This window comes from Haliotis rufescens, unplaced genomic scaffold (assembly GCF_023055435.1).
Source record: "Haliotis rufescens isolate VD_foot unplaced genomic scaffold, xgHalRufe1.0.p SCAF_24, whole genome shotgun sequence".
Taxonomy (NCBI): domain Eukaryota; kingdom Metazoa; phylum Mollusca; class Gastropoda; order Lepetellida; family Haliotidae; genus Haliotis; species Haliotis rufescens.
The window spans coordinates 9112851-9129560 of NW_025963935.1; the positions used below are offsets into that span (position 1 = coordinate 9112851).

Sequence of the window (16710 nt, forward strand, 5' to 3'; positions counted from 1 at the left end):
GTATTGTGTCTCGTATTTTGCTCCCAGAGCCTCCTATATAGGAAATTGTATTTGCAATAGTAGCATGCACGCGACATCCGTATACTTTCTGCGTTGCTATTTGTATTTCTTGTAGTATACGTTTTGCAGATCCACTTTCTCCAGTTGTACAAGACACAGATCCCCGTAGAGATACTATATCGTTTTCTTCTAGATAGCCAAATACATACATATCGTCTACAAATGTTGGCAGGCCATCCAAAGGTTCTAGATGTGTTCTACCCAGATTTCCTTCCAAATAGTCTACCTTGGATATATCTGGTAGCAAGTTGTCTTCGTATGCATTCTCCACTAGTATATGTTGGAATATAGACATTTCTGCGCGTATTCCCATGCTCTCCATAGTTGTATATTTCGCTTCTTCCATTTTTGTTCTATACTGTAGTTGGACACAAATGTTCAATTGGAAATTTGTTGGGCACAGTTGTATGCTTTGGACACATCCTATTGCTCTAGTGGAAAAAAATATTGTAGGGGTGCCGAAATCGGGGGTGCCGAACAAGAAGAAGACGCCTTCTTGAGCGAAGACGAGAAAAAAAGTTCATAGAACAGGGGAGGCAACAAGGGCGTCAATTATTCCGTGCCAAAACCAAAGAACTGGTTGGAGATTAAAAATAGATTGATAATCGTTTGATCACATTTAGACAAATGCTTACATAAATATATATAATAATGGAGATCGAAAAAACTATTAAATGGAGAGAATTACCACAAGGTTTTTATTATATCAGTGATGTCAAACCAACCAAATACGGTTATCAATTGTTTCTTATCAATTTACAAAAAGAGTGTAGTTATATAGTCTGGTCTCCTAGTAAAATGAACGAAGAACTTAATAAAAATGTTGAATATCGCTTTATCGATAAAAATAATGAAGAATATTTTTATTACCATTTAGGCTCATCTAAAGCATTGATTGGCCCCAGGTATTGGTGAGCTAGAGCCAATTTAACTTAATCTCATGACTATCGTTAAATCGCATAATCATTTTGGCATAAAAAATCCCCCCCTGTAGTAGCAGTATAGGTAATAAATCTGGCTCCAGTGGAAGTGGTCCAGAACCCCCATTACCTATACTACTCTTAGTAAACGTTCAGTAACAAACATTCACCCAGTAGAGCAGGAGATGTGCAAATACATATACATCTACCGATATCCCGTAACCCATTGACAATATTACCTAGCATGTAATCATCACAATTGTTTTACACCAAAATCTATTTTGATTTGTAAAAATCTATTTTGTGATATCAATAAACATTTCATGATGTGATAAAATCAAATTCGTGATATTCTTTGGTATCCATAAATGAATTATTGATATAAAATAAGGAATAAATATTAAAAAATGACATATAGATTGTTCTTTGTGGATTGTATTGAGCAACAGTTATAGTGTTAATTGCTAGTCCGTTTCTGTACCATCATTTATTTCATCTTATGAAGAACTGGCAACTTATAATTACCCAAGGAAACAACACTAACACGACCTGCGTTTATTTATCTCTTTGTCATTTTAATTTTTAACATGTGTCTACTTTTAAGTGTATGTACTTAGACTAGAACATCGTACTGATTATAGAATGACACCTTATCGTAACATATATTTACCGCCTATACATGTACATGTACATTGATTCTATGGCACAAAAAATCGTTACCCCGAATTACTGTATAACGGTTCACAACTTGTTTTCAGACGTGCCCAGTTATCACAATCTCTCTGTTTATAAAGATTGATACATGCCGACTGACACACTTGATGTATGCGTTTGTGCGTGCGTGCGTGCGTGCGTGCTTGGAGAGGTTTCTCAAATATTTCTGATTTCGGCCGTTAAATAAATGAACCTACATTACACAAATGTCGAGTCACCTTTAGAATTCAGGCGTTCGTTCCACACCATGATCATAGCGCTAAGGTGTTCGCCACTCACCTACTGTAACTTAGACGAACGGCTGTCATTGCGCTACAATACGATCGCCTTGTGGAACGAAACCTTGCACCTCAAAGTTTACAATCACGTCATAATACCCGATTATGTCATTTGTGGAATTTTGTTGCAAGATCCTTAACCGATGTGACGTCAACCTAGCAACAAAGTTGCTGGGTCGTCGACTGTGTATTAAAAGCTCCTCTCGGTGATCAATCATCTCCACACGCCATCGGCACACACCCTGCACCCTGAAACGGATGTGCCGCCATCTTGGATTCGCACGCACCACCGGAACCGGACGTGATGTCATCACGGATGCGCACACCACCGGAACCGGAGGTGACCCTCGCGCATGAGCAGAACCCAAAGTGGTCCTGGACTCCTGCTACCAACTAATAGTATGGGTAGTTCGATAGATGAGAAAAGGTAGAAGTATATGTTTTCCTTAAATATTAGAATTTGTAAGAGCAACCTGCATTTATCGAAAGGCGAAAAATGTTGTATTTTCTCAGATAACTTTATTTCACAGTATTTGTGGATCACATGAACATTACTCAAGTCTGTGTCAGGTAAGCTAAAGTTAGGAATGTGTACTGAACGTTAGGAAGTTAGGAATGTGTACTTAACTGTCCATAGTATCTACCACCATCCTTTATTACAGCACCGATAACATACAAATCATTTTTGTTAACAACATTTTCACAACCAATGCTATAACACTGATGCTGAACTGAAGACGTCTTAGTATATTCACAGATGATGTAAGTAGATGGATTTCGAGATTCGAACAGTAGTCTGCAAAATATTGTTACTTCAAAAGTGCTGATACATTTTACAACTAGAATAAACTGTAGTAACGGTTAGTTAGTATTCTGGTGTGGAATCCTTCGAGGAAGGCGTGAGTTTCATTCGGCAAAACAAATAAAAAAAGGTAAACAATCCATAGCTTTTACGTGATATCGAGAATCATAAGAAAATGACACATCCAAGGTTATTCGACGATCATATTTCCTCTATTTCACCCGTCACTCCACAAAATAATGCAATGCAACACAATTTTAAATTCGTGATAATTTGTTTTATTCGTGAGGGGAATTGAGTACATGCATAACATTGTTGAAGTGCTTCATTAACAAATGAAAAGCACGCAGTGTCAGAAAAGGTCAAAGAAGAGAGTATTGTGAAAGAAACGACCTCTTAAGCTTTGTGAAGATGAAAGAGTCAATTGATAATAAAACATACAAGCTGTTGGCAATGTAGCTCACCTGGCCCTTGCTACCCTTCCGTGGAAGGGGAGGCAGATTGAAGCCCATCAAAATTCTAAGTTATGAATTCCTGCAAGGCGTGATAACACGCATGAAAACATGACAGACGATACGTTTCTGAACAAGGGCGCCATACAACTGTAAAGAGACAACTTGCATGTTCGGTGTTTCGTTTCAAAGATGACAAGTACACTGGGTCATGAGTGGTTTAACACAAACGACACACTGGAAGCCCACTGAAAATTAATGACATCAAATACTATCAGAATTCTTACCAGAAAACATTAACTCAAAAACGACACTTCGAAATGAGATGAAACCTTGACATCTCTGGGCAGAGGTCATACATGGAAAACCTTTTAACGACTAACGAGGGCAATGACAACAGACAACTCACACCTACTTGTATAGAAGCCCGTGTGACCCTTCAGGGCAAACGAGAGAACATTAATAGCAAAGAGTTTTAAGTTAGGCTGAATGGTAGGTCTCTACGTGCTCAGGATAAGCTGCACAACAACAGACATCAGCACAGCCGCTGGAAAGATGATCACGTGACCTGCTCCAGACAAAGTAGTCTCTGGAATACGAAAAAAATACATATCTCAGTAAATGTATCAACCGATTTGCTGGCGTGTACTGAAGGATTGTCTGTGTATTTTGTTTCACTGAGGTATGAATCCAACAACCGATGTTCAAACTGTATGAATCCGCGTAGCTTAATTTTTCTATATTCCTTGGGAAATTAATGCAATAACACGTGACCAATTCACCTAATCAGAATGCTGGAATATCAATGAACACAGCGGAAATTTAATTATGAATAGATTTTACTAATTTATAAAATAAATACTGGAACTCAATTCATTACCTGTAACCCACTTGCAACTGCTGAATGGTGAACATATCTAAATAATAAACCAGCTTACCACACTTTCCACCTGTGTATCCCGCCGGGCACCTGCAGCCTCGGGCTTCACACGTGCCCTCGTTCTGACAGTCCTCGTGTGTGCTGCATGCTAGAACAGATGACAGTCACTTCACATATCCTACATATACAACCAGAGGAGTGTCCACCGAAAAACAATATACCGGATACTGGCTGCAGCCGATGCTGGACAGATGATGTACCGGATCTCTGACCTTCTAGTCATTAGATTGACTTTGTCTGAGTGTCCTGCACAAGGGATAACCATTTCTAGGTTTCATCTCTACAGGATCTTTTTAATGTAAGTTCTCGTTGGACTTTTAAAAGATATGGACTTGATTGATAAATTTTGATATGTATTGTTGTAAAAAGTATATTTTTTAATTTGGAAGAATGAATTAATAACTGTGATTGTTAATGGCTGTACCTTCAAAGGGGGTTGAAGTAACGTAAAATAATTGTCCCCATGAGAGGATACATAAGTCTTATTTCATTCAAAGTATTTTTCATTTTCCATGGTTTTAATCGCAGAATACTTGTTTGTTTTTCAATGCTTTGGCTTAAACTTTCAAACAATCACCAGTAGCCAGAGGGATGTAGTAAATCCTGCTGGGGTACCACGCATGAAGCAGATGTACCGTAAGTCCCGGTGGTCCCTTGTATGGTGACTTAACTTTGGTTGCTGATGATCTCTAGCCAACTTTTATAATGTATTGTACTGATTAGTCAAAATTTTATAGTTACTTACTAGTTTTATATTTAAAGCTGTGATACTCTAGTTGTTTTACTGTCCATTGACGACAGTTTTTATATATTTATGTCTATGTTTATGTATCATTACTGTACAACTTGATTCAGTCACGATATGGCTGAAATATTGCCGATGTGACTATTAATCTTAACTCACTCACTCACTGAGTGTCCTTTTTCAACACGCCAGACTCTAAAGGGACAATTACACGGCACAACTAGTTGGTACAACTTGGTGCATACAAATAGTTGTACGATCTGAAGTTGTATTCAATTTGGCGTTCACGCGACAACGAGTTATATACAACTCGGGTATCGCGAGATCTCTGACTGTAGCACACATTATAATAAGTCCTGAACTTGGTGCTAGAATTACGGTCGTATGACACCGTGCCGACCTCCGACTTTGTAATATAATGCATATGTTGGGCATTGAATATTCTAAGTCATTGTGTGAAAATGATTGGAAAAATAACAATGGTTTGAAAGAGAAATAGTGCTAAATGTTGTCCACGATTCTGTTTTGCATAAAGCAACTTGCCAATTTAGCCACTTTTAATCACGCACCAAAAAATGTATGGTGCAATGAAAGATTTCATTTGACGTCTTTACACACACAGTCATCGAACAAAATCGGACATGCTATGTATCGGAAGTAAACAATGACGTAAGATAGACTTCTGTGATTATGATTAGTTTACTCATTCGATACGAAAAAAGGCTTCATGTACATATGGCGAAATTAGATTTTCCTCGGACGTCAAAACACCGTGAAGTGGTCCACACAACTAGAACCTATTTAAAAAAGGTTCTGTCTGACTACCTGCTTGGCACCTATTTAAATAAAGGTTATATCTTACTACATGCTTTATATTTTTCACCAAAATGTTCTATCTGACTACATGCTTGACACCTATTTACGTAAAGGTTCTATCTGACTACATGCTTGACACCTATTTACATAAAGGTTCTATCTGACTACCTGCTTGGCATCTCTTTCCTTCATACCCGGTGGGACAGGAGCACGCCCCCTCTCCCCCAGAGGATGATGGGCTGCAGGTGCCCCCGTTGGCACAAGGATGCACAGATGAACACACGTCACCAGACACGGCCCCTGGTGGAGCTACAGTACCTGTTGTAATGACAAATGGAGTATCTTCTCATTGGTGTATACTTCTACCATGTATTTTCTCGTACTGGTTATCTTCTAATATGTGCAGTCATTATGTATTAGTACAGTTTGTCAGTTATATGTGTACGAAGCAGGATATCAAATTGCTAAAGCTTCATTTGAAGGGTTGTGTGAAGCTCTATAGATTGTGAATAGTAGAAGTCTTTCGTCTGGCGACAGTGGATATGTCGTCAACAAACCAGCGATCTCGTTACAGTTTCTTTGTTTGTTTGTTGCTTTACGCCATATTCAGCAATATTCCAGCTATATGGCGACGTCTGTAAATAATGGAGTGTGGACCATACATTCCAGTGATTGACATCATGAGCACCGTTCCACGCAATTGGGATACGATGACATGCATCAACCAAGTCAGCGACCCTGACCACCCAATCCCGTTAGTCGCCTCTTACGACAAGTATAGTCGCCTTTTACGGCAAGAAGGGTTGCTGAAGACCTATTCCATCTGGGTCTTCACGGGTATGTTCACATCAATAACAGAAACGCAGAAACCCAGGCATGACCATATACTCCTTTGTTATCACGTCCTGCGAGCCTGACCACTTTGTCGCCTCTTACGATAAGCATAGCCGCATTTACGGCAAGCATGGGTTGCTGAATGCCTATTCTACCCCGGTGTTAAATAACTTGAAAGCCACCATCGTCGTTGAATTGACTTAGTCGCCACAGCAGGGGTTCTTCTCACCTGATGCGCCAGCTCATGCATGACCTATCGAAATACTGATGACATAGAGACGCAATGTCATACACTAGACTGCATTTGAATGCTTCGTTGTGAGTAGAATGGGCCGGTTGGGTGCTCTCTGATACATACATTGTGTACGTGAAATTTCATCAATATTCATTCCCAAATTACAAAGTATGTTTGAAAATGAAGGCTTTATACACTGCAAACAGAGCGCGAACAAGACCCAGTGAATATTGACGGGTGGAGTTATTCCCTCAATCTCCGTTTTAAGCCGTGTACATTGGATAATTCTATTTGGTAGGTCGTCGTATTATTGCTGCTGTTACGTACAATCAGCCAGTCACTAACAACATACGCGTTTAAATTTGTAAGATAATTGACCTGTCACGCTGGCTTCACATATTTGCCAAGAGATGGTTTCAAACTATACCAGTGGAAAAGACCGAAAGTGCGTTGTATTATTGCTGCTGTGACGTACAGTTTGAAATATCTCAATCACTCAGCCAGTCACTAACAACGTATGCGTTTTGATCTGTAAAATAATCGACCTGTCACACTGATTTCACATATTTGTCAAAATAGGTTTCAAACTATACCAGTGGACAAGACCGAAAGGGCGTTTATAGTTGAAGGCCATGTGAGGAGAGGTCACTAGACAAGCTAAGTACACATACATCGGAGAATACATTGTCATTCGTTGTTAGCATTAATAATACTTTTATAGATGTAATTCTACCGTTATGTTAATTAATGTCAGAGTAGAAGGCAACCAACATAGGGACATTCTTCAGTTCCCATGTCTTTTTATATGAAATAGACATTTATAAAGTCAGCGAAATTCTCCTTACCACACTTCCCGCCGGTGTATCCCCCTGGGCACGTACAGGCACCTCGTACACAGGTACCCCCGTTCAAGCAGTCAGGACTCGAGGAGCACTCTGTTAAACAAGAAGACATTGGATGTCAAACTGTGGAAGTCGGTGTTTGATGTACACTCTGTGAAACAAGAAGACATTGGATGTAAAACTGTGGAAGTCGGTGTTTGAGGTGCACTCTGTAAAACAAGAAGACATTGGATGTCAAACTGTGGAAGTCGGTGTTTGAGGTACACTCTGTGAAACAAGAAGACATTGGATGTAAAACTGTGGAAGTCGGTGTTTGAGGTGCACTCTGTTAAACAAGAAGACATTGGATGTCAAACTGTGGAAGTCGGTGTTTGAGGTACACTCTGTGAAACAAGAAGACATTGGATGTCAAACTGTGGAAGTCGGTGTTTGAGGTACACTCTGTTAAACAAGAAGACATTGGATGTAAAACTGTGGAAGTCGGTGTTTGAGGTGCACTCTGTTAAACAAGAAGACATTGGATGTCCAACTGTGGAAGTCGGTGTTTGAGGTACACTCTGTGAAACAAGAAGACATTGGATGTAAAACTGTGGAAGTCGGTGTTTGAGGTGCACTCTGTGAAACAAGAAGACATTGGATGTAAAACTGTGGAAGTCGGTGTTTGAGGTGCACTCTGTAAAACAAGAAAACATTGGATGTAAAACTGTGGAAGTCGGTGTTTGAGGTGCACTCTGTAAAACAAGAAGACATTGGATGTCCAACTGTGGAAGTCGGTGTTTGAGGTACACTCTGTGAAACAAGAAGACATTGGATCTCAAACTGTGGAAGTCGGTGTTTGAGGTGCATTCTGTTTAACAAGAAGACATTGGATGTCAAACTGTGGAAGTCGGTGTTTGAGGTGCATTCTGTTAATAACACAAATGGAAATTGGATGTAAACATGTGGAAATCGGTGTTTGCGATGCACTCAAATAATAATACAAGAAGAATTTTCAACTCAAGTAATATGTTATAAAAACACATTTTGTCAGAATTTATGTCGCGTCTGAAATGTAGTTATGGACAGGATTGGCATAGTCTTCTGGAAAAGGGTAGTGAACCTTTCTCTTATTCTCTATTCAAGGTAGCGTTTGGTACCGAGTTGTATCTTAGCTGTGTGACCGGCAATAAATTGAGAGTGGAGCTTGTTCGGTTTAGATGTTTTTCGCATCAGCGATGTGTTGAAACTGGGAGACATGTGAAAGAAGACTATGTTATGTTTGTTAAGCTGGGTGAACAGAAGGATGACAAATCATTCAGAAACATTCGCGCGAACGCACCACTTGTTAAAGTGTGGTGTTCTGGACAGCACGTGGCGCACGGGCTGCATGCGCAAATGTGTGCGGCGGGGAACTCTGTCCCTAGCCTTGTCACTTGTACAGTCATGCTTGGTAGAGAGCAGCCATGTAGACGGTGGCTGCCTCTGACAGTGTCAAATCAGGGCACAATGGTCGGAATTAAAGTCAAATGAGGACTTTAATAAAACCAAATAAGGGTTTTTTCGTAGTCAAATAAGGACTGAAATATAGTCAAATAAGGACTGAAATATAGTCAAATAAGGACTGAAATATAGTCAAATAAGGACTGAAATATAGTCAAATAAGGACTAAAACATTGTCAAATAAGGACAAATCGTGGTAAATAGTTATTTTAGAAATTGTTTCTGAAATCGTGGGTCAATTCAAATATGGTGTAAATTTGTGTTTTACTAATTAAACAGACATTAACTTTAAGTTTTGTTGAGTTATATATTTTAGACTTCCACTGCGTATCAAAATGGTAGCAGAGCGTGGTTACCATACCAATAGTTGATAAATCACATGTTGATGTGATTTGAACAGACAGTTTAGTTTCATTGTACATAGTTTCGATATAGCATAGTCAACTGGAAATTGGTTGTATGATAAACCACAGGTGGTAATTCATAGTGTTTATCCAACAACCGTTACCATAGTATTTATACACTGTATGTTTAACCGTGTACATTAGCGTTGGGTATTATGTTGAATTTGTATCAGAAAACTTGATCACGTGTTAGCTTACAAACATGTCCCATACTAGTGTAATCTCTCTCATAAAAGGGAAAATGGACAAAACAGAGCTTACACTTGATACAATTGCAGACATACCTCTGCCTGAGTCTGATGGTATTTCAAACAAAACAGATTATGAATCTACAATGAACTCTCTGAAGAGGCAAAAAATGATAGTTAAATCAGCTTTCACAAAATCAAAAAATGCTTTGGAGAAGCTAGTTGATCAAGGAGATATTCCATCACGAATGGAAGTTCGGGAAGCTATAGACAAATTAAACAGTTGCCAGCTAAAGGCTTTAGAAGTTATTGTGAACCTGTCAGAACTGTTTGAAGCTGTTGGTGATAAAAACAATATGGTCAAGGTCACACAGGAAGGTGAATTATTAGAAGAGGTAGGTACTAAAGCTCAAGACGATGCACAGGACTATCTCAGAAATAGGTCTGATGCAATTTCCAAATATTGTCTGTCACAAATGTTTAATTCTGAAAAGAAGGTAGATGTGAAAGATGTTCCTGTAAAAAACGCTTCTTGTCATACGAAATCAGTCGGTGGGCAATCAGGTTATCAAGTAGAACCACATCATGAACCAGTTCAGATGGTGAGGCAGCATTCAGATAGTTGTTACAATCGTAGGACACCTACACTTTCACACAGTTATGATATTGGTAAAGACATGTGGAAAAAGTTGAAGCGTGTGTCCATCCCTGTCTTTACTGGAGATGTCAAATCATATGAAGCCTGGAAGGCTGCATTTATTGCTTGTAAAGACAAAGCACCTGCCACACCAGAATATAAGTTGCTTCAGTTGCGCCAGTATGTTAGTGGTGATGCAATGAAGGTCATTCAAGACTTAGGTCACAGCGCAGCAGCCTATGGTGTAGCTCTTGAGAGACTGGAACGTAAATTTGGAGGAGTGAGACGTCATATTGCTCTCCAATTGGAAGATATTTCATCCTTCAAGCCAGTGCAACCTGGTAATGCAAAGGACTTTGAACGGTTTGCTGATATGCTGGATGTTGTGGTTGTGAACCTTAGGGAGTCTGATAGGTTAGAAGAGTTAGGCAATGGATCTTTGTATGTACAGATTCTGAAGAAAATGACGGAATCCATGATCAGTCAATACCAAAGATGGATATTTGAAACTCAACGACAGGAGTCAGTTGAAGCATTGCGTGAATGGGTTTTAATGGAAGCAGAATTCCAGATCATTGCTTCAGAAACCATCAATGGGTTAGCTGTTAAAGGAAAGACAATATACCATAAAGGTCCAAACAAATCCGGGTCTTTCTTTGGTAACAAACAGTCTGAAAGAGATCACAGATGTCAGTTGTGTCACATGGACAACCATGACATTGTGACATGTCAGAAGTTTAAATCAATGACAGTTCCCAGGAGATGGGAAACTGTCAAGCAGTTAAACCTTTGCTTCCGTTGTTTTGGTTTCAGTCACTATGGCAGAACCTGTAGACGCAACACCAAGTGTGGTATTGATAACTGTCCTGCATTACATAATCAGTTACTCCATTCAAAAAGAAGTGTAGCTTATAGTAACAGTGACAATACTCAAACACCACAGCAAGCTGTAACAAGTATAGAACATGATCATGAAGTTCCAAAGGTCACAACGATGTCGTCCACAAAATCTGAAAAGTCCACGCTCCTTTCACTTCGGACTGTACCTGTTGTTATTAAAAATGGACCAAACAGAATTGTTGTAAATGCATTGTTGGACGATGCAAGTACACAAACCTACATTAATGAAGATGTAGCTTCACAGTTGGGGTTAGTAGGTAAAAGGCAAGATGTCTCTGTCAATGTCCTAAATGGACAAAGTGAAAAATTTCAGACCACAGCTGTTCGATTTGGTCTTGAAAGTATGGATGGGTCAGTGGATATGACAATGTCTGCGTTAACTACTACTCGCGTCACGGGTCAAATGCAAGTTGTCAATTGGCAAAAACATTGCAAGCAGTGGTCACATTTGCAACATATTCAGTTCCCAAAGGTGAAAGCCCCTCACATTGTAGATTTACTCATTGGAATGGATTACCTGGAATTACATCGATCTTATGAGGATGTTCCAGGTGGTGATGGAGAACCAATAGCCAGACTCACTCCTCTTGGGTGGACATGTGTTGGATGTATTCCTAGAGATTCGGGACATCAGAGATCTTATAGCACTTACTTCTCAAATGACAAAGAGCTTGAACTAAACTATATGCTTCACAAGTTTTGGGAAGTAGAAGAGTTTCAGTCATCAGAACCAGTCTTGACAAAGCAAGATGAATCGATTGTTGAGTTTGTCCAACAATCTGTCACTTATGACAATGGACAATACCAGATAGGTATACCTTGGAAGGCAGATTTCAAGTGTCTTCCTGACAATTACAACGTGGCCTATAAACGTCTCTGTAATACAGAGAAGAAGTTGTCAAAAGACAAAGCTGTAGCTGAAGCATATGATCAGACTATTTCAGACTACCTTGCAAAGGGTTATATTCGGATTGTAACTGCAAATGAAGATACCTCTTGCAGTCAGTGGCTCTTACCACACTTTCCTGTAGTACGGCCAGATAGAAGTACAACCAAAGTCAGGGTTGTTTTTGATGCTTCAGCGAAATGTCAGGGTATATCATTGAATGATATCATACACCAGGGACCAAAACTTCAGGGTGATTTGTTTGAGATACTTCTTCGATTCCGCAAATACAAAATAGCTTTGGTTTGTGACATTGCTGAAATGTATTTACAAATAGGAATTCCATTCAAAGACCGTTCATACTTTAGGTTCTTGTGGAGATCATTAAAACAATCAGAAATACCACAGATATATGAATTCCAGAGAGTAGTCTTTGGCATGAATGCTTCTCCTTTTCTGGCACAATACATTTCTAGGGAAAATGCAAGGAGGTTTGAGCATCTCTTCCCAAAAGCTGCAAACACTGTTTGTAAATCCACGTACATGGACGATGGTATGGATTCTGTTCCAGAAGTGGATGATGGTATTGAATTGTACAAACAACTTACAGCCTTGTGGGGAAAAGCAGGAATGCGATCCAGGAAATGGTTGTCAAATTCTCCAGAGGTCCTCAGACACATACCAGTTGAAGATAGAACATCCGAGGTCAACTTGACACAGGATGAGTTACCGTCAGCAAAAACACTAGGTCTTGTCTGGCTAGCTCAAGATGATGATTTCTGCTTTCACAGTCCTAGGGTGGGAGAGAACTTGATACTCACCAAGAGAGGGTTTCTTAGAGAGATAGCAAAATTGTTTGATCCCCTTGGTTTTCTTGCTCCATTTCACATCAGGGCAAAAATTACAATGCAGAAACTGTGGTTGTCAGGTATGGACTGGGATGAAGTGGTTGAACATGATCTCAAAAAGGAAGCATCACAATGGCTCACAGAGAGAAGTCAGTTAGATGGATTACGGTTTCCAAGGTGTTTGAACCTTGATGACAGAACAACAAAACTACATGTATTTGTTGATGCATCTGAGGATGCATATGGTGCAGTCTTATATTCTGTCAATCTTAATGAAAACGGTGACAATTCAAGCCAGCTGGTAGCAGCTAAAAGTCGGGTTGCTCCTTTGAAGTGTGTAACCATCCCTCGACTTGAGTTAATGGCAGCTGTGTTAGGAGTTCGGTTGATGCTGGCTGTTTCGCATGCCCTTGAAATTAGTGGTTCCAATTCAGTACTATGGACTGATAGTCTTAATGTGCTGTGTTGGATCAAAAATCACAGCCGTTACTTCAAGTCATTTGTAGCCAACCGTATTGCTTCATACAGGAGCATACTGATACCTCTCAGTGGAAGCATGTTCCATCAGAACTAAATGCTGCAGATATTATCACCAGAGGAACATCGGTTCAGAAATTGTCCACTGCATCTTGGAAAAATGGACCAGAATTTCTGCAGTGTGATGAACGCAAATGGCCTGAACAAACTGTGAATTTCAGGACATCGCATGAATCTGAAATGAAAAAGAAAGATACAAAACAATCTGTATCCCTTGTCACATTTGCTGATTCAGTTTGGTTACTGGAACCTTCAAGATTTTCCGACTGGAAAAGGCTTACACACAGTACAGCATGGGTGTACAGATTTATCAACAATGCTTCTGTTAAATCAGATGAAAGACAGATGGGTTGCTTAACCACAGAAGAAATTGCTGATGCTGAAAAGCACATCATTTGTAATGCACAAAAAGATGCATTCTCAAAAGATTATTTGGCGATAGCAAATGGAAAGCATGTTTCCAAAGGTAGCAAACTCATTAATCTTCATCCTGTTGTGGATGATGATGGTCTCCTTAGGTCTGGTGGCAGACTCAAACATGCAGATTATTTGCCGTTCCAAACAAAATTCCCAATTATTCTGCCTAGAAAACACTGGGTAACGAAGCTGATTGTCAAGAAGCATCATGAAGATGGCAATCATGTTCTTGGAACAAACCAAGTGCTTGCTGTTTTATCCTCTCGTTTTTGGATAATTGCCGGTCGTGAAGAGATTCGTGAATGGGAACGAGAGTGTTCACATTGTCGTCGACAAAAGGCAAAGCCAGCAGCTCAAATAATGGCGCCACTTCCAAAGATTCGTTTGAGGTACTCTCTTAGAGCTTTTGAGCAAGCAGGTGTTGACTATGCTGGGCCATTTCTAACGATTCAGGGACGTGGAAAATCCAGACAAAAACGTTATTTGTGCCTCTTCACTTGCTTAGCAACCCGAGCAGTACATTTGGAGATGTCATATGCTCTAGACAGTGATTCGTTTCTTAACGCATTCTACAGAATGGCGAGTAGACGAGGGCTACCCAAGGAAATCCTATCGGATAATGGCACTAATTTTGTTGGAGCTACAAATGAGCTGAAACAACTTGTTGCTAAACTAGATACAGATACTGTGAAGTCATCTCTGGCGAACAGAGGTGTGATCTGGAAATTTAATCCTCCTCATGCTCCAAACTTTGGTGGAGTTTTTGAATCAATGGTTCGGGCTGCGAAGCGAGCAATAAATGCCATTCTTGGATCTGGAGATATAACAGATGAGGAATTGATGACATCATTTGTTGGTGCTGAAGGGCTTATAAATTCTCGCCCTTTGACATATCAAAGTGCTCACCCAAATGATGAAGTGCCTTTGACGCCAAACCATTTTCTACATGGTCAAATGGGTGGAATCTTTGCTCCAGATTCTGTAGATGTTACGCCTTTTAATCCAAGAAGAAGATGGAGAAGAGTACAGGAACTTGTACGTCATGTCTGGAAACGCTGGATGAAGGAATGGTTGCCTTCACTTCAGACAAGAAAGAAATGGTTTTCACCCAGCCGGGATCTACAAGTGGATGACGTGGTTGTCATCATATCACCAGAAGCACCTCGGGGAAGCTGGAAGCTCGGGATCATCACGAGGACATATCCAGGAACAGATGGTCATGTGAGAGTTGTGGACATTAAAACAGACAAAACTATAATAACGAGACCAGTCACAAAAGTTTGTCCTCTGGAATGGACACAAGGCGACAGACGGGAACAAAAGACAGAAAAGGCTGAAGAGGATGGGACGAACAGAAAAGAATGAAATGGGAAGGACAGATGAACAATACAGAGGACTGAACAGAAGAGGATGAAGAAATCAAAAGAAAACAGATATAGAAGAGGAACAAGGACACACGTGAGTGAAAAGGACATTCTGATTACTGACATTTACAGGAAAATGTTTGTGTTTCTCAAGGACTTCAGATTACATTTGTGATCGTGCGATTAAAAAGTGTTTCTTTTTCAGGATGAACTTTAATTGAACTTTAATTGTTTCTTTTTCAGAAAATTGAACATTAACGTGTGATTGTTGTCAATGTTTATTGCTGGAAAATTGTGTTATGATTATTGTAGAATTATGATAGACATTGGACTATCATAGTTGGGGGAAATGAACAGAAGGATGACAAATCATTCAGAAACATTCGCGCGAACGCACCACTTGTTAAAGTGTGGTGTTCTGGACAGCACGTGGCGCACGGGCTGCATGCGCAAATGTGTGCGGCGGGGAACTCTGTCCCTAGCCTTGTCACTTGTACAGTCATGCTTGGTAGAGAGCAGCCATGTAGACGGTGGCTGCCTCTGACAGTGTCAAATCAGGGCACAATGGTCGGAATTAAAGTCAAATGAGGACTTTAATAAAACCAAATAAGGGTTTTTTCGTAGTCAAATAAGGACTGAAATATAGTCAAATAAGGACTGAAATATAGTCAAATAAGGACTGAAATATAGTCAAATAAGGACTAAAACATTGTCAAATAAGGACAAATCGTGGTAAATAGTTATTTTAGAAATTGTTTCTGAAATCGTGGGTCAATTCAAATATGGTGTAAATTTGTGTTTTACTTATTAAACAGACATTAACTTTAAGTTTTGTTGAGTTATATATTTTAGACTTCCACTGCGTATCACTGGGTATATGGAGGACGAGTATCCTTTTTTGTTAGTTTGCTCCGGTTGTAACAAGCTACGCGTGGATCACTTACCACAGAAATATTGTGAATATCCGACCAAACAAAAATGTAATATCATTATGCCTACACCTGATTGTAAATTAATTAAACGTCTAGCTATCTATATCTATCAAGCGATATCACTTCGTAGTACATTATCGTCAGAACAATAATTGCTGCGTACTTAGAACAAGCTAATAATAGCTTTCGCACTTACGAAATAAACCGAATTTAGTTGAAGTGAACTGTGGAAGTCGGTGTTTGAGGTGCATTTTGTTAATAATACAAATGGAAATTGGATGTCAAACTGTGGAAGTCGGTGTTTCCGATGCATTCTGTTAATAATGCAAGAAGAGTTGTGTACTATATTGTACTTATGTATTTTTTTGTATAAACACATTACTTTTTACCCACTCTCAAAAAGCAAGTCTCATGTCAGATAAGTCACAGGACGGTGAATTTTTCATTAATCCCAGACTGGAACGTCGTGCAAATCTTTCT

At 39.6% G+C, this 16710-nt stretch overlaps 1 protein-coding gene across 1 annotated transcript in view; it reads right to left on the minus strand.

Moving 5' to 3' along the window:
* Positions 1–3410: 3410 nt before the first annotated feature.
* LOC124126958 (multiple epidermal growth factor-like domains protein 10) overlaps positions 3411–16710 on the minus strand; it is a 62575-nt gene continuing 49275 nt past the window's right edge. Inside the window, exons 2-5 of the mRNA XM_046490483.2 lie at positions 7642–7731; positions 5896–6045; positions 4165–4254; positions 3411–3815 (exon numbers count right to left, since the gene is read on the minus strand). Of these exons, the coding sequence (XP_046346439.2) occupies positions 3727–3815; positions 4165–4254; positions 5896–6045; positions 7642–7731 (419 nt within the window). The 3' untranslated portion in view covers positions 3411–3726. The remainder of the gene's footprint in view (positions 3816–4164; positions 4255–5895; positions 6046–7641; positions 7732–16710) is intronic.